Consider the following 26,602-nt stretch of genomic DNA (forward strand, 5'->3'; position numbering starts at 1 on the left):
GACTATTTCTCACAGATCTGGATTCTGGGGAGTATGATGTCAACACGGTGACAAGTTTGGTGTCTGATGAGAGCTTGTTGCCTTGTTCATAGTTGTTGCCTTCTTGCCATGGATGCTTCCATATGGTGAAAGGGGTAAGCCAGCCCCCTTAGGCCTATTTTATAAGGGTGCTGATCTCTAATGCAAAAGCCCTACCTCCTCATAGAAATTTCGGGAGGACATAAATCTTCAGAACACACCTATTTTCTTCATAATTTTCTTTCATAACTTAACCTATGAGAATCATGTTCATATGTACTATACAGATTCAATTAGGTACATATAAGGCATGATCAAAATATGATGGTGATTTAAAAGAACAAATGTATTATGGCAAAAGACTCATCGTCATTAATCACTTCAAAACAATCTCCCTTGCTTTGAACTCACTTCTCCCTTGGTTCTTGCCACTTTCTGAAGCAGTTCCGGAGTCCTTCTTCATGAGGGTCTTTAGTTGAGCTGTGGTGGCTGCCTCCATGTTCTGGATCCATTCAGAATGTTCACCTTTTATGATCATTTTTGCTTTGGGGAAGAGCCAGAAGTCACACAGTGCCAGATGCAGTGAATAAAATGGATGACACACTCTAATAGTTTTATTTGACAGAAATTGCCATAAACATTTTGAATTGATTCAGGACAGTGAGGCAGCCATGAAAAGACATGCATGAAAGAGGACCTTCAGAACTGCTTCAGAAAGTGGCCAGAACCAAGCAGTAAGTGTGTTTGGAGCAAAGGGGAGTCTTTGGAAGGGGATTAATGGCAATATGTCTTTTACTATAATAAATCTTTCTTTAGTTTTTATATAAATCTTCACTATTTTTTATCACACCCTATATTTATGCTTAGTATTAAGTTTTGTTTAGGCAATCTGAATATACAAATAAGAGTTTGTTATGTGTGGGTTAGAGAAAATGCAATTAATTTATTTGGACATAAAAGCTAATGTTTTGTTTTCATCAAAAATGCAGTTTAGTACAAAACTGGCATATTGTAGGAAAAAAAACTCCAGGTAAACATATACCCCAAAATCATATTGTATAGTTTAATTAATGTGAATTTTCAAAGGAAATTTTGAACTCACCAATAAATAAGCACTTAAGACATGACTGTATATCTAATCATTTAGTGTATGCCCAACACATTAGCAGAAATATCAAATAATGCATCAAACTTAGCAATAGAGCCAAAGTGTGGAGCCAATGAAGAAAACTTAGTTGTTGATATCATAAACTTAGGTGTTTGTCAATGGGATAGAAAATGCTTTCTGGAGCAAATCACTAGACATTATTTGGAACAATTCCTGCCATTTGGGTCTCACTTACTGGAGAGTTTCTAGATATTTTAGTGCAGGTGGTACACTGCAGGTACAGTGGGACATGTTGCTCCTGGTGACATCAAGATGATACACTGTATTTGCAAATTCCGAATAGCCTACCAGGATAACAGAGTAACTCTTTCATCTTCTTCATGCACCGAGACACCAGCACTTGCAGCTACTGGCTTACTGATTTGCTGAATCGGGTCTCCTGCAAACTGAAGTGGAGGGAAGAGTGGGAGTGGGAAGCAGTGATGATCACTCAACTCTGAGTGGGAGGAGAGAGTCACACCAGCAATGCTTTCCAGCCATAAATGGGTTTTGATGGCTTGGCCATGGCAAGGGAAGAACATGGTGGCAGGGAAGCGCTATATCCAAATTAAATGGACCTGCATGCTGGCTGACACTTAGACATCTGCATGACACTTCTTTGATGGTGGGGAACAGAGACCCCATATCACAGGAAATTCCTTTTTCTATAAACACACTCACTCAGTAATAAGAGACACAGGAGTGTAGATCTCAAGGCAGGTCTCGTGGATAACGGAAGTTAATTAGGAATATGCAGGTGCAGTGCCTTTGTTTAGGAATATGCAGGTGCAGTGACTTAGTTATCCCACTGTCCCTTCAGCCGTAGGAATTACAGCATTTCGGGAAAGGTAGAACTTCTGCTCTTACCATTCCTGCCCAGACAGACAAGCAGTCTCCACATGGCCTGCCTGTGTGCACCAGCTCAGGATGTCTGCCCTCTCACCTTCCACTTCATGGCTTGTGTCTGCCCTGCCTTCTCTGTGCTCAGCTCTGCTCTCATTACCAAGCACCTAACTCTTCACATCGCCAGAAAGAATCTCATTAGCCCAGCTGTTCATGTCCTCTTTGCCCTATATAGTGTTGAGTCCGGGCGCGACACAGGACAAACAACTCCCCAACCTTGATCTGATTAGCTGTGGCCAAGGATGGCTCCCAATAAACACTCAAAGCACAGCCCTTGTTATTTTGTTTGTATGAAGTCTATAGAAGCAATGTCCTCACATATTACTTTTAAAAATTAAATGTTATAGGGGCCGGGGATTTAGCTCAGAGGTTTTGCTGCCTGCTGCGCAAGCTCAAGGACCCCAGTTCGATCCTTGGTACCTAAAAAAAAAATAAATTAAATTAAATTTAAAAAATTAAATGTTATTAACTCCAGGTATTGTCTGATTGTTCTGCTCCAATAGAAAAGTAAAGCAAGCCAAACCTAACAAATTTCTTTAGAGCAATCCTGGCTTCTTCAAGGATTTTACAAAAAAGTTACTTCCGGTATTAACATCAGAATTTTTTAAAAGTGTCTGGAATCGGAAAGTAATAACTGTTTGGACATTGTATCCTTTTCTCTAGATTTTTGGTCTGGCTGTGTTTATAAATGCAGATATTTAACACAGAAAAGAGACCCCCAAATAGCCTTTTCAAAGCTCAGTGATCCGTTGGCTTAACATAAAATACTTTTACATAACCCAAGTCACCAAGAGGGATATCCGGTCAGCTATTTTTAAAGCACTTCTGCCCCTCTACCTCATGTAGCAGAGTTACAACATGTGCTTAGAAAATTGGCACAGTTTCTGTGATTCATGAAATCACCCTGGATGAAATGTTTTTAACTTGTTTAAAACTGAAATCATTTTCATTTAACTGTACTTTCTGAATTAGACACACACATGTGTGCATGTATTTACACAGGCATGCACATCACACACATGTGTTCACATATGTATGCATGTATGTTACTCATTACGCATGAGTTATTTACATATATGCATGTATCATGTGTTTAGATTGATAGATATGTGCCATTGTGCATCGTGTATTGGTTTTTCATGTGAATAACTTTTACATTAATTAATTAAACAAATATTTATAGAGCATTATGGTGAGGCAGGTGCTGTGTGACAGCAGCAGACATGAGAGAGCGGAAAGTGGACTTGTCCTCATAGAGTGCCCACTCTGGAAAGAATTAGGGGCCAAAAAGCAGCTAATTGTAACATCATATGACGGGACAGTAACATGGGGTATACAATGCCTGCTGGGTGAATACAGGGGTGTCAGGGAACCCTTCCAGAAAGTGATATGCAGACGGAGAACGGAGAGCCTGCCAGGAAGGCTGGAAGGACCAGCTTCCAGGTAGGGTAGAGAGAACAGCCGATGCTGTGCTGGGCTTCCTGGGTGAAGGCCAGAGAGGTGGCCAGGATGGCTGAGGCAGACTGCACTGCAGGGCGAGGAGGGAAGCGGGAGAGGGTGGGGCTCCACCTGCAGGGACATCTTTAGGAGTATGAACTCCATCCTTCGAGAATGGTGCATAAAAGGGTCTCGAGCAGAAGAGCGACGTGGTCACGTGCTTTGGAGAGAGCTCCTGGGTGTGGTGTGAGGAACGGGTTAGAAGTGAGCCACGGAGGAGGCAGGAAGAACACGTGAACCTGGTGGGGGTGAGCAGCGAGGGGTGGCAGTGGTCCAAAGGAGATGATGCACAGGGTGGAGAGAAGCAGGCGGATGTCTGCGTTCTTTGAAGCTGATCAACACAACTTGGCGGTGATAGGTGGATGGCTCTGCATTGTTCCAAACTCATCATCAAAGCCCTGCTCTCACCTGGGGACTCGTGCTGCCTTCATAGTGCAAGTCAAAAGTGGTAAAGAGTTTATCCACTTTACTATATTAATATGCATTCCTTTCATCAAGTAAGAAATAAATCAGAGTTCCAATTATCAGCCTTGTAATTGTGTGGAACCTAAAACTCTATTCAGAATGGTGTGAACAATAAGAATTTATTTGCCCTCAAAATTTAAAAATGCAGAGGTCATGATGGTTGCAAGTGAAGCTGGATCCAGTGTTTCAAGGATCCCAACATTTCTTCCTGCCTCCCCCTACCTGATGTCAGTTCATCCTAAGGTTGCTGCGCCTCATTGTCTGAACAATACACTTCTGTGTGTATGTGTTATCTGGTATGAAGGGAAAGCATCCCCACGGGTAATCCCCACTACCACCACCAAAATCAGCAAGTTTCATTTCCCAGAAATCTTTAGAAATATATTTTCAGTCACGTGTTCTAAAGGAGTCACAGTGGTGGAAATGGATGTGTCCCTGCCAAGAAGAAAGAAAAAGTTTGTCCAGTGGAGAAGAAAAAGAGAAACATCCTCTACATTCACAAAATTTCCTTTGCATTTTGCACCTTTCTTTCTTTCTTTTTCTTTCTTTCTTTCTTTCTTTGCTCCTTCCTTCCTTTCTCTTTCTTTTGCCTTTCTTTCTTTCTTCCTCTCTCTCTTTTTTTCTTCCTATATGGTTTCATGCATGCTAAGTAGGTGCTCTACCACTGAATACATCCCCAGCTTTCATCTTAATTGTGGTTACTACTGGTAAATGAAGGGAAATATTTACCAAGTCAGAAAATATTGAAATAGACTTTTCATATTTGATGCCTAGTACATACAGTTTCCTCAAGAGCTAGAGACACACTCAGGGGTTCCATGCTTCTCTCTTCCTGCCACCCTGACCTTGGACTCCACAATACCCTCTCACTTTTGCTGCTGGCTGAGCTGAGATGCCAAATCTCTTTTGCAAATCCTGATGCCCTTTTAAAACCTGGACATAAAATCATGCTTCTTAAAACAGTCTGTATTCATCCCTGAAAAACTGAAATGGAACTATTTCTCAACCTAAAATAAATATATGATAAATATATTTTATAGATTATCTATAAATGTGTATGTTTATTATTTCAGATCAAAATACTTATATATAACAGATGAGGAATTTTGTGTTTCATTGAGGTTGAGATATATGACTAGTTAATATAAAATGTACTGATTCACTATGATAAAATAATATGTGCTCATTAAAGAAAATGTGCAAAGTTCTGAAAAATTTAAAAATCAGTTTTGCTACCTAAAGACAAGACAATTTTTTAGTATTTTCTTCTAGCATGTTTATTATGGATAGAACTTTTTAAATGTAGCTGTAAAAGCATTGCATACCCAATCCTTTTTTCTTATAAAAATGTTTGTATGGTCATATAAACAATTTTTAATATTCAGTCTTTCTCAATCACCTTGCTCTTTCTGAACATTTAAAACTTTGAAGCTTTCTTTCTTTCTTTTTTTTTTTTGTGGTACCAGGGATCAAACTCAAGATCTTTTGCCTGTAAGGTGAATGTGGTTCCACTGAGCTACATCCCCGGCCCTTCAAGCTTTCTTGACCATTATTCCATTAGACACTTAGAGCATTTAAAACTTTTTATTATTTTAAATAATGCTACTGCAATCACATTTACATATGACACTCTGCTCCAGATTTAGGATTATATTTCTTTGTACACATTCACAGAAGTGAAATTCCTATGTTGTGTGTGGTGGCGCACACCAGTAATCCCAGCACTCTGGAGACTGAGGAAGAAGGGTCGCCATGAGTTTGAGGTCAGCCTGGGCTACATAGCAAGGTCCTGTTTCAAAAAACAAAAAACAAACAGAAATGAAATTCCTTTTACAAAGGATACAAAAGCTGAACTCTAGGTATATACAAAAGACTCATTTTCTGAATTCAGACTTTATACCCCCTAAAAAGGTTAAAAAGGTGAAGAGGCAGGAAATACAGTCAGCTCTGAAGTGTTTTAAATAGTCCACAAAAATCACTTGTCATCACCCATATAAAAAAGATTCCACACAAGAAGCATTTGTGGAGCAAGTGCCATATTGATAGGCTGCAAAAGACAAGCAAGTGTCTCCCATAGACGATTACAGTGACTCAGCCAATCAGTGATCAGATTGCAAGATCTGCCGTGTAAGTCATCATGGAGACAGATACAGCAAACTTTACACAATGGCCTTCAACTCCAAAATTCCAGTATTATTCTAATGGAGGTCAACCATGTCTGCAACTACTGGTGAAATCTCAGGTTCCCTTGAATGGAAATCATTTTACTAATTTGGTAATTACAATGGCTAAGAGTAAATTTTTTCATAACTAATTGCTGGAACAGCAATTAATTTCGGAAAGAGTAAGAATTTAGAATATAAATGATCTTATATAACACAAAGAATTTGGAATAAATTTGACAGTTTCTTCAAGAGCAGTGCCCTTATTAAAAATGGACTAATGAGAGTTATGGAGGAAAGAAAGAAACTTGTTGTTGCTTAAATTTCTCTGTAACTAGATAATGGTTAATTCAGTCATTCTCTAAAGCAAATCTTTTGAAAGAATTTGCTTCTTCTAAACTCAAGTGTTCATTTTATCTCTGTGATTATATGAAGAGAAGACATGCATTTGGTACAGAATATACATGTTAGTCTGCATTATACCATTCAGATGTAAAAATGTGTGTCAAAACAGTTGGTAAATTCACCCCAGACAATTAGTACTTCAGGTGCTGACTACCTATTTCATGCTGAAGCTTGTCCAGTGAAGACCAAGTTTGTATCTGGTTGTGACCTCTCTCCCCTATCATTTTACCTAATTTCTCTGGCATATATACTGCTTTGAAATGCCAAGTGGGAATTAGCATACACTATCATTATTTGACTTGTTTGTTTTATTTTCCCCAGAATCTAACAAGGTAGGATGAAAATCAACCCCAGGCCTCAGTTTTCTCATCCACTCTTTGTACATCTCAGCTCATTGTGGGACCAAATGGTGTAAATGTAAATAAACATCTCCTCCTAGAGTTGGTGTTGGGGCTATGAAAGTCCCCAAGCCCAGCAGCGCAGGTGATTGTAGAGAAAGAGCCCCAGAATCACATTCCCCAGCGGGTGGGGGGGGGGGGTAGCAGGTGGCCTGAAGAGCTAAGAAAGAAGTTTAATGTGTTCTCTGGGTAGTGAGAGTGAATTGTGAATAAAGGGTCCCAGACAAATTAAGCCAATCAAAAGAATTTGGAACAGGGTTTCTTAAACTTTCTGTAGTGAAGGAAATTGTGTTTTGTCTTGTTTTTTAATTTCCATTCCACTGGGAGCCAAGTACTTCCATAAACTATAACATTGAGTTCTATTCAGAAAATAGAACAAAAAGATATCAAATGCCTGCAGTCGATTTGTGCACTTAACCTCCCCACAGACAGGTAAGAAACTGAGACCTGCACTTTGAGCTGCATGGAGTCAGAGGCCCTGGACCAGTGGTGGCAAATCTTTCAGAGCCTTCAGTGACAAACAACCCGCTGTGGCACATGCACCGTAGGTTTGCCACCACTGTCCAGGACAATGTGATCAACAAGGGTCTCCTAGTGTGCCCCACTGTGTCCTACACACACACAAAATCTTCTTTCCATGTCCATGGAATATTTATAAAAAGTGACTATCATTTGGCCACAAAGAAATAATGAGAGAATTTCACAAATTACATATGTACAGAATTAGTGAATCAAAACTGATTACAGTGTCCTAAATTTAGAAAGAAACAACAAGAAATAAAGGCCTACCTATGCATTTTAAAACTTTTTCCTAAATAACTCTTAGTTTAAGTAGAGACTCAAGATCATAATGGCAGGTAGCTAAATACTGATAATGAGGAAATTGGGGATAAGATTATATGGGCTCTGGTCAAAGTGTTTTCTGAGGAAAACACTTAGCTATTGTATTGGCCCATCCTGTTAAGAAACACTGGACATATTCAAAGTCAGGCAATTTGAGCAGATTGTATCTACAGAAGGAAAAGTTCAGGGAAACCAGCAGAGCTAGGGTAGCAGTCAAACTGTTCCTCCTTCTGCTTTATTTCCTGGAGCCCAGAGCGAGAACTGTACTGAACTGCTCACCAGCTTTAAGGACAGGGACCCAGTTGGAGGGACCCAGGAGCTCCAGGCAACCCAAGGGGCGGCAGCAGGGACCTCGAGATGACCTCGCTCTGCTCGCTCCCTGTCTCCCTCTGATCTCAGAGCCTGAGACAGAGCACAGGAGCCCTTTTGCTGTCAGAATCCTCTCTGTGGCCCCCATAGTCAGCTTGGGACCCGGAGCAGGTGGGCAGAGAGGATTGAACGTTACCTGGCACTTCTATGGGCACATTTCTTAATAAAATGAAGATGAACAGTCAACTCAAAAAGACTTTCCAGAGCCAGACATTGTGATACATGCCTGTAATTCCAGCACTCTGGGAGGCTGAAGCAGGAGGATTTTAATTTTAAGCCCAGCCTAGGCAACTTATCAATTATTTTAGTGAGATTCTGTCTCAAAATATGAAATATAAAAGAAGATGAGGATGTAGCTCACTATGAAGGCCCTGGGTTCGATCCCCAGTACCATACACATAAGAAAAGTTTTTAAAAATCAAATATAGAAAATTAAATAAGAAGGAGGAAATTTTTTTAAAAAACATGAATTGAGTACAAAAACTAAATTCATAAATACAATAGCAAATATTTGGGAAATATTTGAAAATAAAAAAAATACTAGTCGTTCTAGTAAAAAAATCACTAATACACAAAATGAGACTATGGCAACAATAACACACACAGGTGAATAATTTCCACACTCTGTGCTAATAAATTTGAAATGTTTTTCAATTAGAATATATATTATGGAAATTAAGAGAAAAAATTTTAAATAAGCCAATAATCTTGGACAAAATAGGAATGTTTTCCATTAAACACCATTTAAGGACTCTTCTACCTCAAGGTGGTTATGCATGATTTTTTTTTTCAGAATTTAAAGAAATGTTTTAGGGTAATAAATGGTTCTAGTGCATGGAGAAAAATGGTAGGTGTAATAATGTTTTTATTAGTACTTGTTTGCAATGCACCTATCTTACCTCCCTCTTACCTCTTACCTATCTCTTCATTTATATTTTGAGTTCCTCATGTAAGAGAAGTCACGCAATATTTTAAACTGGTGAGTCTGATTTATTTCACTTAACACGATGGTCTTGGTACTTTTGTTATTTTACAAAAATTGGTTCATAAACCAATTCTGCAGTTGTGCCAGACAGTACAGAAAAACAAAAGCAACAAGTGAGTCTCAGATTGGTGGGTGGTAGAATGGGTGGTTACCCTAGCAATTTGGCTCTAGAACACCGAAGATGACTCCTCAAATACACATCTTTCCCATATCTTCTGTGAGGTGTAGGAATCACGTTTATACAGAGGTGGACAGTTAAAATGCTACCATGTGTCTCTTACCTGGGTAGTAGTGAAGCTCTGCTTGTTGGCTTGCTCTGCAAGGGCCTGCGTGTTGCTCTCTTGGTCAGAATAGACTTTTTATTCAGTCCTGAGCTATCTTTGTGGGTCATCGTCTGTAAGCGATAGTGACAACAGCTATCTTCATTATTGTCACCGCTTGCACCACTGGAGCTGAGAAGGCTGCTTCCTGCCTCAGGATTTCATTGAACTTGGATTTGTGAGTGGCTGTCAGAGTCTGGCTAGAATTAGGTTTGTAACCACAAATTTCGATTTTTAAAATTATCACAATGCTTATTTACAAATTTAAATAAAATGTATCCTATATCAAGAACATAACCTTATATCGATAAATATTAAACTGTTTCAAATGAACCGAATAAAGTTGAATACATTATTGCAACTACAATTATTTATCATTTCAAATGAAGCACGTGAGAGAGACATCTTTTTTTAGATAATTGTGTCCATTAACTTTCATTCATTTATTCTTCCATACATGTATTTGTTTATATATATGTGCATTGAACAAACACTCTTGGCCATATACTAATGGGAACTATGAGAAAAAAATTCCCTATTCTCAAGGAATTCCCATGTTAGTGATAGATTAAAAAGTTTCAAAATGAATTTTAAAACCATTATAGTGAGGTGAGTTTTCCAAATGGGACAAAGAGAGAGATATTACAAATTGTAGACAAAGGGAGAGATACTCCTTTTTTAATGCAAGGTCTTACTTTTTTTTCTTTTTGGCAATTGGAGGAGCCAGTGGAAGGAATTCAAGAGGAAGTCAACAAAAGATTTGCATTACCAGGGCCGGGGATTTAGCTCAGTGGCACCACACCTGCCTCGCAAGCACAAGGTCCTGAGTTTGATCCCCGGTACTGCAGAAAAAAAAAAAAAATTGCATAACCAGAGACACAGAAACAACGTGGCCCCACTGATTCCCAGGAGCCAGGCAGGGACCTGCACCTTTCTATCCCATTTCTCTCCATCATCAGACAGCTGGCTCAGGGCAGGGACATGACCTGGGGCATGGGACCTTCTTGTCTAGAAAGATAAGAATGTTCACAAAAGACCCCAAATAGTGTTTGCAACACTTGACAACACACCAATGAAGCTGAAGCTTGTTTTAACTTTATTTTCTCTGCATGTAAAAGGTTTTTCTCTCTTTATTTTCCAGTAGAGAGTACCAGCTGTTTCTACTCTCCACTGAGGACAGGGCACAGGAAACTAAGGAATGACAAATTCAGGTGAGGCACAGAGCAGGTTGTAGCCTAGAAACGGGTGCTGAGTGAGCCATGTAGCCAAGAAAATATCCCGTATTCCTCTGGAGGATTATCTGTGTAATTGCAAGCTAAGTAGGTTGGTTTGTTTGTTTTTTTCCATTTTTTAAAATGGCTGTACAGATTAATGGGCTTCATTGTGGCAGCTTGGCACACACACCTAACAAGCTTGCATCATTTTTACCCCACACATCCTCGTCACCTCCCCTGGGTGATACATTTTGCTCACATCCATTCAGTAGTTTTACAGCAGAGCTCATTACCCGTTTTCTTGTGTATTCCACCCTCACCACGGGCCCCAGGATTGGGTCGTACTCATCACGGATAGCACCTGGAAACTTCACGTCTGGATATTCTGGTGCCCCATCCTTCTAGAGAAGCACTTTAGGAATTTAGACATAACCAGGTAATCCGTGGGCTGTTGTGGTTCCTTTGGCTCACGTGGGCTGCCTCTGTGACTGGGTCAGGCAGATCCAGGGATTTATCCCTAATCTGAAGCATTCCAAAGAGGTTGATTGGAAATTTCCCGAAAGTCTCTGCAAGTCCAAAGCTTGAGGAATGACCCCCAAATCGGGCTTAATCCCTTGCGTCCGGTGTTCCTGAATTGTTGCCTGTGACCCACGGGCATCACGTGAGAGAACTTCTTAAATATTCAGATTCCTGGGACCAGCCTAGACTAAACATTCATGCCCCTGGCTCCTGTCCAGATTCACTGGGTCAGAAGGACAGATTGTGGGGAGGGAAAGTTCAGAAGGACTTGTGCTTTTAACATATTCCCTGGGTAATTCTTGTGCGTACAGCAATTAGACAACGTGTCTGAAGAATGGATTGTGCCTTCAACATTTGTGAAAGAGAATAGGAACGTTGAGCAGAATGTTTACTCTTCTTTCAACACGTTCGATTGTGCATAGTGTTGCAGGTGTCTACAGAGCCTCGGAGGTGCCACATTCTATAGGCGTATGCATCTTTCCACTTCATCACAGCACTGCTAAAAGCACAAGAAAATAGAGACATAGTTTTGCCCAATCTAAGAAAGCTGAAGACCAGAGAGATCAAAGCTGTTTCCAAGTGCACACGGCTAAATGCTGTCTACCACTTTAAGATACAGTGTTTCTTTGTGTTCTCCATGTGAATTGAAAAGAAAGAGCAGAAACAAGGGGTGTGTGTGTGTGCACAGAGTTTTAAGCAAGGGCTTTATTTTTTGTAATCTATAGTTACTTTCTAGCAGCCCAGAGCACACCTTCTTCTCTACTACCCCAAATACTGCTGGTTTTTCACCAACTTTTAACCACTTGTTCAATTTTTGGCTCTTCTGTCTCTTCTACTCTATGTTGGTGGCTCCTTGACAGACAAGGGGATTTTTCATAGTCCTAAACATGGGTATGGCACACAATTGGTGTTTAAAGAGTGTGTATAGATTTCAGAGTCTCTTTCTTTTAGAAAATAAGAAAATAAAAAAGATGCTGACAGATGTTTCCAGAATGTGCTGGACCTAGGACTCACAAAAGTGCTCAGACTCACAAAGCCATTCATAGCTGACCTTTAATAGCACGAGCAGGCTAAAAGTTTTTAGGTCTTAACCATGAATTCTAGAACTTTATTTTCAGACTCCAAACAAGCATCTTAGTTCTCCATGATTGGTACCTGTAAACTTGTCTCTGTTATGGGTTACTTGATGTTAAGTTTAGTATAGGAGTTAAAATTTTCACGTTTAATGTTAATGGGAAAATTATGCTGTACCTTAAGCCTTTAAAAAATAGTTTCACTTTAATAAATATATTTCTCTTAATTAAATTAAGATGTTACCTTGATAAAGCCTTTTACAACCAATTAATCCCAAAAAGAATCAAGAAACTAAAAGTTCAGCAATATTTACTTAGCATTCTTGTAAAGAACAAGAGAATATTTTCCGTGAGAAAAGTGCTTTTATTTACAAGTTCATGAATAGTTTTAGGACATGGAATTTTTCCATTGAAGAAGAAAAGAAATCCTCTGTTGGTAAAATTTTATAGTAGTTTAATAGGAATTGACATTAGTTAAGTGGGTTCAAAATGCAAAAGTCAAAAACTCTATTTTGGGTTGAAAAGGGCAATTTGTCAGATCTCAGATTTACATTATATTTTGGACCATCCTCAGTCTATAGCTGTAGTTAAAATCTGCAGGCACAAAAAGTATGGAAGTTGTGTATTAGTTTCCAGCTGACCTTGATTTCAACAGATTGAAATTCAAGGTGTGGGGTCGTGTGTTAGAGAGACAAGTAGTTCATTCTACAAGCTGAGATACTCTGTATTACTGCAAACACCAATCAGAGAGTAACAAGTCTTTTTCAGCTGTAAGATAGAGAGGATGCTGAATAGAATGAGAAACTTAAAACCATCTGTGGGACTCAAGAATTCCAGTTGTACATGTTTTTCTCAGTGAAATTAATGACACCTCTATATTGGAAGTAGATAGCCAGATTTTTTTTTTTTTTTGGTACCGGGAATCGAACTCATGTCCTTGCGCTTGCGAGGCAGGTGGCGGAACCACTGAGCTAAATCCCTAGCCCCAGATTTCTTTTGTCTAAAGCACCTCCTGATCTCAAATGCATTGGTCTAGTTTGCCATTACTTGTTTTGACATATTTCTGAGACACTGTGGAATGATGTATTATTAACTAAAGTACTGAACGGAAACTGTAGTACACTTGAAATGCCAACCCTTAACCATTAACCCAAATGCTGGTAAAAGGACTTCAAATGACTTGCCAGTGCACTGAGCCCCACTTAGCAGTTTGATTGCAAAGTTGGTCAGAAACACAAAAATCCAGGTGCAGAATTCCTTTCTGGAACTGCTGGTATTATTATGTACTAATAAAAATTCATTGGAATTTGATGTTTCAAGTGCATTGTAAGTTGTAGGGTGTCAATACAAGGACAACACAAATCCTAGCTTGCTTATAGTACGCAGTTCACCTGTATTTATCGAACTGTGTAATCTATGCTCCTCTGTATTTTCCTTGTGGCTGTTTCTATGTCATTTTTCACATTTCATTGGCCCCAAGATGGGAACATCATGGTGGGAGCATGTGGCCAAGCAAAGCTGCTCTGTTTGTGGTGTCTGGGAAGTAGAGCAGGGTGGGACCAGTCCTCCAGAGGCACAGTGACCCACCTCCTGGTTGCATATTCAGCTGTGAACATCAGTGGATCAGTTCACTGATGAGTGTATCACCCCTTGATCCAACCACTGCTCCATGAGTCTCTTAACTTAGTCAAGTTGACAGTTAAGAGTAACAGGCACAGTATACAAGTTTGCTGTTTAGTGTTGTATTTTGTTGTTGTTCTTGTTCTTGTTTTTAAACCACATTCTATAGGAGCAAAGTCAGTTGTTATCTCCTAACTCATTTTACTTTCAGTAACGTATTCCACAATTACTTGTCCTGCATGAAGCACATTCTCTTAGAATACAAGCCTCTTGAACATAGGAACATAGTTTAACATTCAAAACTAGATCCCCTGGCTGGCACCAGTGCCAGTGATCCATAAATAGTCATCATCCAGGCAAGCATATTGGTATATGACTGTAATTCCAGGTATTTGGGAGACTGAGGCAAGAGGACATAAAGTTTGAGGCCAGCCTGAGCAACTTAGTGAGACCCTTTCTCAAAATAAATAGGGCTGGGGATGTAGTTCAGTGATACAGTGCTTGACTAGCATCTGTAAGGACCTGGATTCTTTCCCCAGGACTGAAAAACATCAAACACACACACACACACACACACACACACTCATATATTCATTAACTAACAATCTCTCTAAATAGTACCTGGGCCAGGAAAAAAGGCACATGCCTTTAGTCCCAGCTACCAGGGAGGCTGAGGCAGGGATTGAGCCCAGGATTTCAGGGCCAGTATGGGCAACAAAACAACATCTTTCTCTGACTTACTTTTCTCCGTGTTGTTGTAGCCAGCCACGTAGAACTATTCATTTTTGCTACTATATAATACCCCATTCTCTGTATATAATAGAATTTGTTTTTCTACTCTATCATTGAAGTGTATGCGGGATTTTTCAATTCTTACTGCTATAGACTGTGAACTGTCACTGCCGTGAACACGTTTGTCGTCTGTCTGTCCTGGGACACATACATTTTCTCAACAGAATATGCTAGATGTGGCATTAATTTAGGTGAAGAAGGTGTACCTTTATCTCTATTAGGAAATGTTGCATTCATGTGGGAAAAGAGCTCATATACTTACCTGTAGGACGTAAGGGCTTTTCTCCTCATCTTCACCAAACTTTGGTCTGTGTCTGTCAGATTTCATTTTATTCCACTCTGGAATCCACTTTTAATCTTTGCCACAGTGGAGCATGTGAATTCATACTTGAGTTTGGTTTAAATGTGCCATTTCTCTTATCACTCAAAACATTAGTATATTTTTCTTTGTTTATGGATTGAATCCTCTCTTCTGTAAGACAACTGGTCCTATCTTTTGTCCTTTGTCCTTTTCTTTTTGATTCCTAGGAATATAATCCTTTTTTTATTATATATGTAGCAAATACTATCTTGCAGTTTATAATTTATCTGTTCATTCTTTTGATATTTGCTGAGAAACAAAATATTTTCTTTCAATATGGTAAAATTTATTGATCATGTTCTTTTTGTTTATATTGTGGCATCTCATTTAAGATATCTTTCCCTGCCTTGAAGACACGAAGGCACCCACTTAAATTTTCTTCTCAAAGTTTAAACATCTCATTTGAGTCCATTTGGCATTGATCTTCTCTAAATTATGGCATGGAGTAACTGTTGTTTCTGTATGATGACCTATGGATTCAGTGTCATTTATTAAGTGATCTGTCCATCCTCAGGGACCTGCATTGTTGACTCTGCCATCTGTGAGGTTTCCATATACATGGTTTGTTTTTCGGTTGTCTGTTCCCTCAGCAGACTGTTGCTTCAGTCTATTTGTCCACCTCTACACCAACAGCACAGTGCCTTAATTTCTATAGATTTATGGCAAGTCTCAAAACTGAGAAGAGCACAGTTCCTCCCTTATGCATACATAATGATTACATTCCTCATCGGGGGTTGGTACATTACAAAACGCATCTTAATTCTTTTTGCATCCCCTTTCCTTCCACTCTCTCCCCCTTCCCTCTGTCTCTTGGTCCATGTACGTTTTTAAATGGTGTCTCACAGGTCTTGTGGCTCTTAACCATCCTTGATGTATGTTGTTCTTACCTTATTGCTAAAAGAACACCTACTGCCTCAATCAGGGGTCATAGCTTGGGAAACATCCATGATTTAATGAGATTAGTCATGATGTTTCAAAGTCAAGACACATCCTTGTTTTTTTTTGTCTGATTGGAGATGCTAAACCTGTTTAAAGTTTATCAAAAAAAATTGACTAAAACTCAAGACCCTTGTACTTGCAGGATTCTTGTCTCAATCAGAATAGCCTTGGTCATTGTATTAGACATTATCCCATAGCTGGGACAAAATGCCAACACCTACAACTGAAAGGCACAGAGGTTTATTTTGACTCACTGTTTCAGTGGGTTCAGTCCATGGTAATCAGGCTCCAGGATAGAAACTACATGGTAAAAGGGCATCATGGAATAAAGCAGTTCACACCATGGCAACCAGGATACAGAAAGAGAAGAGAAGAACCAGTGATAAGAATACAACCTTCTACTAACCTGCCTGTTCTAACTAAGCTACACCTCTGACCAGGCCCCACATGAGATTTTGGGGGGACATTCCATGTTCAAATTATAACATTCCACCCCTAACTCCGAAAAGGCTCACATCCATCTTTTTATGCAAAATGCGTTTAGTCTATCTCTAAGAGTGGCCAATGTCATAACAATTGCAGAATTACTAAAATGTCCCAAGTCCAAAGTCTCTTCTGAGACTCAAGGCAACTCTTAGCTATGAGCCCCATGAAAAGTTAAAAAGAAGTTAAACACTTTCAACATTCAGTGGTACAGGGTAAACATTTACATTTCAAAAGGGAAGAATGGAGGATAGAAAGGAATCAGACAAAAGCAAGATTGAAATCCAGCAGGGAAAACATTAAATTCTGTAGTTATAAGTCCAGCCTCTGGGGCAGGTTATTATGAGATGTGAGTACCACAGGGCTTGGGTAGTTCCATCTCTATGGCATTGCTAGTTGCATTCCACATGACCTCTCTCTCAGGCTGGCTCTGCTCACTGTCTGCAGTTTTCCTTAGCAGAGATTTCCTTTTTTTTTTTTTGGTACCAGGGATTGAACTCATGACCTTGTGCTTTTGAGGCAGGTGGCGAAACCACTGAGCTAAAGACCCAGCCCCTGGCAGACATTTCTTATTCTTGGCATCTTTAACTTCCTGGGGTCCCTATTGCAATTTTTGATTCACTCTCACAGCTTCATGCATTGTCTTTTCTCAAGGGCACATTTCCTGGTAAAATCCTAAGTAAAATATAAAACCCCAGGGCCGGGCATTTGGCTCAGTGTACTGCCACCTGTCTCACAAGTGCAAGGTCCCGAGTTTGATCCCCAGTACCAAAATACCTAACACTTATAACTTAAAGGCAGAAAGGTTTATTTTGGCACACAGTTTCAGTGGATTCAGTCCATGGTCAGCAGGCTCCAAAGCAGAAATGGCATGGTGAAAGGGCATAGCAGAGGAAAGCTGCTCACACCCTGATGGCCAGGAAATAGAGAGAGAAAGAAAGAGCTGGAGAAAGACAACACCCCTCCAGGTCATGCCCATAGTATCCATATGTTCTAACCACTGCCCGACTGTTCCACATGAGATTTTGGGGGGCCATTCCAGATTTAAACCATAACAGCCATTAATAAACAAATCTGCTTGGGTCAAATTATTTGATCTGACATTTTAAAACTTGTCAATACCATAATTACTTCTTTTCATCCTCATCCAGCTTGACTTCCTCCAAAGCAAATAGAGATCACAGAGCTATTCTTTGGGTGCAGTAAAGTTAGGTTTCTTAGGATTTTGTAAACAGCTCAAATGTGGACTGAAACACATACTGGAATTAAAGCAAAAGAGGCTATCAATGTCAGAGTGGAGACCCAAGGAGGGCATTTAACCAGTCCAGGTCACACAGTCTCAAAAACAGCTTGAATCTCTTTATTCTATGTCTAGCTCCCATGTTTTCTAATCTATACTAGGGTTTGGCAGACTTTTTCTGGAGAGTAAGGTGTGGTAAATATCTCAGGCTTATGAGCCAAGAGGCAATATCTTCAATTCCTCCAGTGACTATTCTCCTGGAAAGGCTAACAATGTTTTTAATTCAATTTTATTTTTTATTGTCATATAACAATCTAAATGTGTGAAAACATTCTTAGCTCAAGGGCCATATAAAACCAGGCAGGTGTACCAAATTTCCCCTGCAGATGGTAGTTTGCAAACCATGCCCTATATCATTTCAAGGAGTTTTGTGTGGAGAGTTTTGTGTTAGAGGTTTAAATTCTTGTTTCTGAATTTTTGCTGATAAAAGACATACGAAAATATAATTATAGCCTAGCCCCAATATTATAATTGCCTTGAATTACAAATCAGGAACAACTAGAGTAAAAATTGTGTCCCTAGAAAGAAACTAATCCTGTACTGCATGTCTTTGAGGCTCATTTCTGAAGATGTCTTAAATAACTTGGAGGCTGGTTCATTTCATCTTCCACATATTGAGAAGCCTGCTATTTCTCAGGGACTCTTTGGTACCAAATCACAAAACTATGAATGGTAATGGATATGAAAATTCTTTTCTTTTTATTAGTGCATGTTTGCAGTATATAATATTTACATTCCTTACTGATTCATGTACATAACATTCCTTGTTGGTTCATGGAGTTGGTTCATGTATATAACATATCTTCACTACTTTTTTATCTCCTTTTCTTCCTCTCTATCCCCCTCTATCTCTTGACCCCCTTCCCAGTTGAGAAAGATCTATCTCTCTACTTCCTATTACCTATCTTTTATTTTGCTCTTTATTTATAATTTGAGTTTCTCATATAAGAGAAACCATGTGATATTTAAATTTCTATAAAATTTATTTTGCTTAACATTATGGTCTCAAGGTACATCCATTTTTCTACAAATGACTCTCTTTCTTTATGGCAGAGTAGTGCTCCCTTGTATGTAAATACCACATTCTCTTTATCCACTCATCTGTTGATGGGCATATAGGCCATTTCCAAGATTTAGCTCTTAGAAATTATGCTGCTATAAACATTGATATGCAGGTATCACAGCAATATAATGTCTTTTACTCTTGGGAAGAAACTTTGAAAGGCAACACTTAGGTCAAATGGAATTTCTAGTTTTAGTTTTTTGAAACATCTCCATACTGATCTCCATAGTAGTTGTTACTAGTTTATATTCCCACCAACAATGTAGATGGGTTCCTTTTTCCCTGCAGCCTCACCAGCATTTGTTATTGTTTGATTTCTTGATGAGGGCCATTCTTTCTATGGTAAGATGGATTCTCAGTCTGAAAAAACACAGTATCTATATATAATCCTTCATATAGAAACAGTATGAAGAAATGGTTATTAATATATATTATTTTTTCTGCATTTAAGCATTAAAAAGTTCTATTGAATTATTCTTAGAGCTTCTTCAAATCTAAGTATAGCATAACTGTGAGCATTATCAGATATTCCATTACTACTTCCAGTGTTCAATTACAGGAAGTCTTCTTCGATGTGGATTTTATCATTTGTATCTTCTGATTTCAACACTTGTTGCTTATCTCTTAGACATTTTAAAGGAAGTTACATTTTTATGACAACCCAGCACCATAATCTTTTCTGTTTCTGGCTGTAAATCCAAATCACTACAAGGTGTGGCCAGAGTTATATCTTTTTCCCTTTTCTTTTAAATCCCTATGCCAAAGTCTATAAAAACATTTCTACGTCCTACTGTTATCTCTGAGCATACAACTGGCTTTCCATTCTTCAAATACCTGCTCATTATGAATTATAGACACTGGTTGTGTAAAGTGAAAAAACATTTCAAAGAGTTTTGTGTGGAGAACCTGCGAAGCACTACCCAGCCTTTGAAATATGGTCAGTGAGATACCGTCAGCCTCCTTCTCATTTATTTTGTGTCCCGTATTCTGAAGAGCCTTCTTGAAGCCTCCTAGGGCTCTATATAGTCTGGGTGTCTGGTTTGAGAACTTTCTTATCATATCCTTACCTAATGGCTACCAAGGGCACTATTTATCAACCCCACAAAAATGAAAAGTGTACCTGAAAATATTTGTTTTCAGATTGACTCATTCTTGAATGCCTGAAACTTATATTGGATTTTTTGTTTGTTTGTTTAATTGGCTTAGAATGTGGGAGTGAGATGATAGATAAACATAAACTAAGCTTAAAACATAGACTTTTCTCAGTAATTCATTTTTATTTTTCATTTTTGTGGATAGGTTAACAACCTACCATTCCATTGCCATCATCATTTTCTTTTCTTTAAAAAAATGAAAAGTTATGTTTTTCCTGATTATGATGCACTATACACTCAAAAATTGTGAAATAGGTCAAGAAAATATAAAGTCAGACATGAAAATCACCATAATTCTAACCTCAGAGATAACTAACTTTAACCATTTAGAATTTTAACCACTCTTTACACTTGTAGAATTTTCCTGCGTATATACACATAGATAGAAAGCAGAATGCTGGTTGCCAGAGGCTCAGGGGGAGGGAGAATGGGAGTTAGTGTTTAGGTGCTACAGAATTTCAGTTTTGCAAGATGAAAAGAGTTCTGGAGAAGGAAATGCACAATGTCAACGTTCTTAACAATAATGATTGGGTTGGTAAATTATATGCTGTGCTTATTGCAATTAATTTTTAATTGAGCTCATTTAAATTGTTGTTGTATTTTATTTTTATATTTGCTTATTATTTATATAATCACTGGTCTTAACTAGAACTTTTAATTATCTAGAAGATAAACAAAAGCCAGGACAATACTACAAAACTCCTAGATTTTGTTTATATTTGAGGTCCTAAGATCTTACCAAGAACTCCTTTATTTTGAATATATAGGTCATTCTACCAAACATTAGTTACTTTATTTTTTGATCAGTTACATATAGGAAACAGAAGTGCACGTGAGGTACAGAGAGCTACAGACAGGAAAACAAAAGTAGAAAGAAGGGAAGGCAGATTGCCTAATCCTACAGAAGAGCATTCCTCAAAAGAGCATATTTAACAAGTTAAACCATATACTATCTTGCCATCAAATAAAGCAGATGCAACTATGTCTATACTATCATTCAACCACTATTTATTAGGCAGTAGTTATGTGCCAAGAGTCCATTAGGACATGAAGGTGTCCACAGCAACAGCAATAGCACTTAGAAAAGGGGGATGTTGTCACTTATGCTCTATCTTAAAAGGCAGAAGGAATATAATACAATGACAGGGATCAAAATTCAGGGACTTTAGTAGTAAACCCCAGTTATCTAGAAGATGTACTTCTATAAAATATCTCCTGTTTCCCAACAACCTTGGGTCCAAATGAGATCCTATTTAAGAGCTGGGTATGGTGTAGCAAATTTACCTGTCTACATGAACTTGAACCACTTTGTTCCTTTGGTAACCAAGCAATTTAAAGCACACTGCTCACAAGACAGCAGTACAGATATGCTTATGGTGAAGGCCCACTTGCTTTTTTAAAGCATTTTCCGTAGTTCATCTTGATTTTAACCATGAAGTTTTCTTGACTGTAGTCCCGTTTTATTGAGGAATTTGTGCCAATAGTGAGTCTATAGATTTGGGCTCTAGGAAAATCTGATTTTGGACAGAAAAAAAAAAATTCTTGATGTGTCATTGCCATGCAATGGTGATGATTTTTTTATGACCCCCTCTCTCTTTCCAGGGGAGTTATAAATTACAAAAATCATCAATACACTGTCCAGCTATTTATTCATGGTTTCAGTAACTGAACTCAATAGTCAAGATAATTGTTCAAGAAAGGTATGCTTGCACAAAATTCTTGACTACCATAGACTGTGAAAGGACTTAACTGTTTTTCATTAGAATAAAGCAATGAAATTTTGAGGCCTTAAATTTAACCATGGCTTTGAATATTACCGATTTAGCTTGTTCTATCATACAGGAGGCTTCTGGAAACCAAACTGTGGGGGCTTGAGGGAAGATGATGTCAGTCACGCTGTAATAGTCCATTCAAATACCCTTTACTCCCAGAATTAACATAATGCAGAAATACTCACGTGTGACTTAGTGACCTTCGTGCCACCCGCAGCACTGAGTTCTCTTCAACCCTCTCTGCCAAGCCCAGTGCAAAAACAGCTGCACCACTTTACGGCTCTATCTCCTTACAAAATTATTTTGAATTTGCCCTCATTGTAAACCCACTTTGAAGGCTTTTCTATGCTAACTGTGCATTTGAGAACACATCAGGAGAAAATGCTGCATTTTTATTGGGATACAATACTGATAAGAGCTGTCAGAAAACTCACTTAAAGGGGGCTTGTGGTTCTATCTGTAGTTTCTCCTCCAACACTAACTGATGCAAAACTATCTAGAGGCCTGTTCTGTTGATGCAACTTGAACAATCATACACTATTTTAACAATGACATCAAAATATTTTTAATATTAAGTAAAAGCCAAGAAAATATTAGAAAAGAGTGAAAATGCAATCATCCTAGAGAGCTCCCAAAGATAGCTGACGCTTAACAATTAGGAATCAAGTGACCCGGAGTTCAAGTGCTTTGCATTGTAACTTGTCTCACATGTGCCTATTTCTAGTTTAGGTTCTAAAATACAGAATTAATAAAAATTCCTCTTTCATATCCTTTTGTATTCCTGAAAAAACAGATGTTACCATTGTGCAGGATTTCTCATCTGCCCGTCTGTAACAAAATGACCTGGAATGAAGATCTCTGTCCTCTAACCTACTATTATTTCTATCTTCTCAGCTTTTCCTCCACCTCTGCTTTCCAGCTCCTAGCACTCTTCTCTTTGCGTCTTTCCTATTTATGAACTCCACTGTGCCAGCTGCTGGATTTCTTTTCCCTGATGTCAGTCCTAAGGACTCGGGTTATTTCTCCATAGGCTTTCTCCTCTGTCTGCTTCTAAGAGTTTATTTGCTTGGTATTAGTCATCTGAATGGGAAGAAAAGATCAGTCGATCATCACAATGTCTAGAATATCCAAATGTTTGTTTTCCCAAAGCCAGGGGACGGATACGAGGACTACATTTGCTTATTTATTTTTGTATGATGTCTCACCCCAGCTGTCATCATTTTGTTTGTCTGCTAATCTCTCCATAGTCTCCATAGTTTTCATTGCCATGAAATGGTATTATTTTCCAAGTTTCACTTTTAATCTTCTTTAATTGCTCTAAGAAGTTATATAATTTATCCAGTGAAATGATTTGCATCCATGACTCATCTTATGTACTTAGCATCCTGGAACGTATTTTTTTCACACAGTCAGTATTTGTGGGGCCTCTGCTATTTGGTTGTAACCCCAGTGATAATCATCTCAATCTGTAGGAAGTCCAAATTCTCCCCACAAGATTTTTGCACTTCCCTGTGTCCTGCATTTTTTGGTAACCTCTCTTTCTGATTTTCTGCATTTGCAGTAGGACTGCAACTTATCAACAGCTCGGTTTCTACAACTATTCCTCCTTTAATGGACCAGAGCAGTACAGAGTGCTTCTTGTTCCATTTCCCTGGAAGGCAGTTTCATACAACAGACCTAACTGAAGATTCAAAGACAACATAGGAGACGTCAACTATATGGGCAACGTGCTATTTCTGAAGCAGAGATCGGTACAGCTGGGACATAAATCCTAACAGCGTTCCACAGGCATGGAGAATCATTTCAATTACTGTGGCTGTGGAGAGTCCTACCATTCAGAATAGAGTATGACCTCATTCTCATGTTATGAGAAAAGTTCAGTGTCAGAGGCTTTGAGGAGCTGCTTACCTTGTCCCAGTGAGTTGAGGATGGGTGTTGGTGCCAGGATTCTTCATTAAGAACATTTTAAAGTAATCACCCTTCTCAGTTTCACCTCTCTAGCACAAAGGAATTATCAGCACCTGCACATGTTATGCAATTACCATTGCAGCAATCTCGTCTTCCATTTGACCTCCACCATCTGTCCCCCTGTGTTATGGCTTATATCTAGGTGTCCCCCAAAGCCTCATGGCCGGAGCTTATGGGAGGTGACTAGATCATGGGGGCGTGATACTCATCAGTAGATTCGCGTACTGATGAGTTTGTAGCTAAATGTAATTTGGGAGGTGAAGACTGGTTGGAGGAGGTGGGTCACTCCTTCCCTCCTCCCTTCACCCCCCTCTGCTTTCTGCCTGGCTCGCCAGGAGCCCTTTCTCCTCTACGACGCCCCTCCGCTCTACTCCTCTGCCTTGGAGTCAGCTGATTATGGACTGAAACCTCTATAAATGTGAACCAAAATAAACCTCTCCTCCTTTAACTTGTGGGTGTGGGAATTTTGTCCCAGTGATGAGAAAGTAGCTGAGACACCCTGCATGATATTACCCTTGACCTTGACATTACCAATCATAGTCCTTCTCTGAACACTCCCCTCTGAACACTCATCCTCTGTCCTTCTAGGACCCCTAATGTATCAATCCTGTGATTCCCTTCTCCATCCCCTGGCTACTGCCCCCGTGATCTAGATGTCCTCCTCTCTTCTTGTTGATCTTCATAGTCCATGCTCAAAGAGGTGTCACAGCCCCTCCTTTGCATACTCTCTCCACTGTCTTTCTTGCTTTTCTCCTTTGCCAAAATAAACCTGCGTCAAATCCACTGTGTCTTGGGCCGGGGATTTAGCTCAGTGGTTCCACTGCCTGCTGTGCAAGCGCAAGGACCCGAATTCGATCCCCAGTACCAAAAAAACAAAAAAAAACAAAAAAACAAATCCACTGTGTCTTTGCAGCCAAATGTAACTGCCACCCTCCCTGCCTTCAGGTCTTCACTGCAAAAGTCACTCTGGCAGATGAGTCTACTGGCCACCTTGTCCAGCCTTTCACAATCTACCCCTGGTATTTTGTTTCTTTCTTTCCTGTTTTAAGTTTTCCCAGCAATTGTGATTATTTAACATACGCAATACATATTATCTGTTTATCTTACCTGTTGTCCCACATCCACTAGACTATCAACTACCATGTCCCCCATGTCTCGAATAGTGCTTGGTACACAGTAGGCACTCAAATAAATACTTGTGGAGTGCATGGTGGCTAATACCACAACTGGATTTGTTAGTAAGTTGGAAACCAGGGAGGAAGTGGTTGAGGGGAAATGACTTTGAGAACGAGAAAGTCTCACGTCCTATCACTGAGTACAGCAGATGATTTAATTCAGCATCCTGTGTTTAGAAGGCCCCATGAGCACCCTCGACGCTGGTAGGTTCCTGCTGCTGACCTTGCTCCTGAAGGCCCCCAACACCCCACCATGAGCTTGCTAATCTTCAAGGTCATCTGCACGTTTTCCCTACCTGGGATGACTGTTATTCTCCATAATTCCTGGGCATGCTTTACTCAGTGCTTTATTCGGTCCAGGAGGAATTCCTTCCACAGCCAAACAGGCCCATTAAGTCGTGAGCAGTTAAGAGGACACTTTCCTCCCTGGGAGGACAACCCCTCTTCCCCCAGACAGCTTGAACAAGTGCCCCGATAGGAGCACAGAGAGAGTAAGACATGGCTTTCTACGAGAAGCTGAGCCACATGGTACAGAGAGGCATGAAAACAGTATTATAGCGCAACTAGACACACATTACAGAAGCGACTGTACACAGAACATGTGACGGGGCAACTACCATGAGGATTTAGGGAAATATGAGGTGTGTTCAAAAATGCAGTTAGGGTTTAATTTTTCAAAAAATGTATTACAGTAACTGACACGTAGCCATTAATCCCCTTCAAAATACTCCCTTTTGCTTCAAACACATTTATACCATCATTCTTGTTATTTTCCAAAGCAATTCTGGTAGTCTGTTTTATGTCTTTAGTTGCACTGTCGTGGCTCCCTTGATGTCCTGAATCAATTCAAAACATTGAGCCTTACTGGCCATTTTGACTTTGGGGAAGAGCCAGAAGTCACACAGTGAATAAGGTGGATGACGACACACCATAATGTTTTTACGAGCCTGCCTTTCCATTGATTACAGCATTCACCATATTTTAGACGCACCTTGTAAAGACATTCACAAAAGAGGACTTTCAGAACTGCTTCAGAAAGTGGTAAAATGATGGGATAAGCATGTTTGAAGGGAGGGGGAGGATTTTAAGGGGGCATAATGGCAGTGTGTCTTTTACTATAATGATTTTCTAAAATCTAAGCATTCGGTATATATTTGATCACACATCATAGTCTTCCAGAAAGGCTTAACCAAAGGGTAAGAGTTGAACTGCTTCGTAATGAGTAAAACTAGCCAAGCAGAGGAAAGGTACTGAGAAGTGGGGATTGTGGCCAAAACACCATGTGGAAAAGCACAGGAATGCGAAAGAAGGTGCGGGGTATTCAGGGGCAGGAATAGCACACACAGCACCACAGGGACCAGTGACCCCAGGCCAGGGAAGTGGGAGACACCAGAATGCTAAGCGCGTCTCACACCATGGCCGCAAGTACAGACTTGGGACTGATGCCGTAGGTGATAAATACTTTTAATCAAAGAAGTGACATAATCTATTTGGTGCGTTTATTTGGGGTTGATCATTAATCCTGGCTATCTTATATTTTTAAAATAAAAATGCTCTTTTATTATTTCATAAGTACCACTGGGGTTAATATTAATTGTTTTGGAAATGAATCTTAGTTTGATTTTAATACCCAGTAAGTTAAGGAAGTTCTCAAAGC

General features: G+C 39.4%; 2 protein-coding genes across 2 annotated transcripts in view; one reads left to right on the plus strand and one right to left on the minus strand.

Annotated features, from left to right (window-relative positions):
* Col4a4 (collagen type IV alpha 4 chain) overlaps positions 1–24,922 on the minus strand; it is a 165,928-nt gene extending 141,006 nt beyond the window's left edge. Inside the window, exons 1-2 of the mRNA XM_087209310.1 lie at positions 24,878–24,922; positions 11,020–11,127 (exon numbers count right to left, since the gene is read on the minus strand). Coding sequence (XP_087065436.1) covers positions 11,020–11,127; positions 24,878–24,922 — 153 coding nt within the window. The remainder of the gene's footprint in view (positions 1–11,019; positions 11,128–24,877) is intronic.
* The window catches only part of Col4a3 (collagen type IV alpha 3 chain), a 136,431-nt gene that overhangs the window by 23,346 nt on the left and 86,483 nt on the right, over positions 1–26,602 (plus strand).

Source organism: Heterocephalus glaber, unplaced genomic scaffold (assembly GCF_053883595.1).
Source record: "Heterocephalus glaber isolate CG9 unplaced genomic scaffold, H.glaber_assembly_v1.0 deba00001004, whole genome shotgun sequence".
NCBI classification, from domain to species: domain Eukaryota; kingdom Metazoa; phylum Chordata; class Mammalia; order Rodentia; family Bathyergidae; genus Heterocephalus; species Heterocephalus glaber.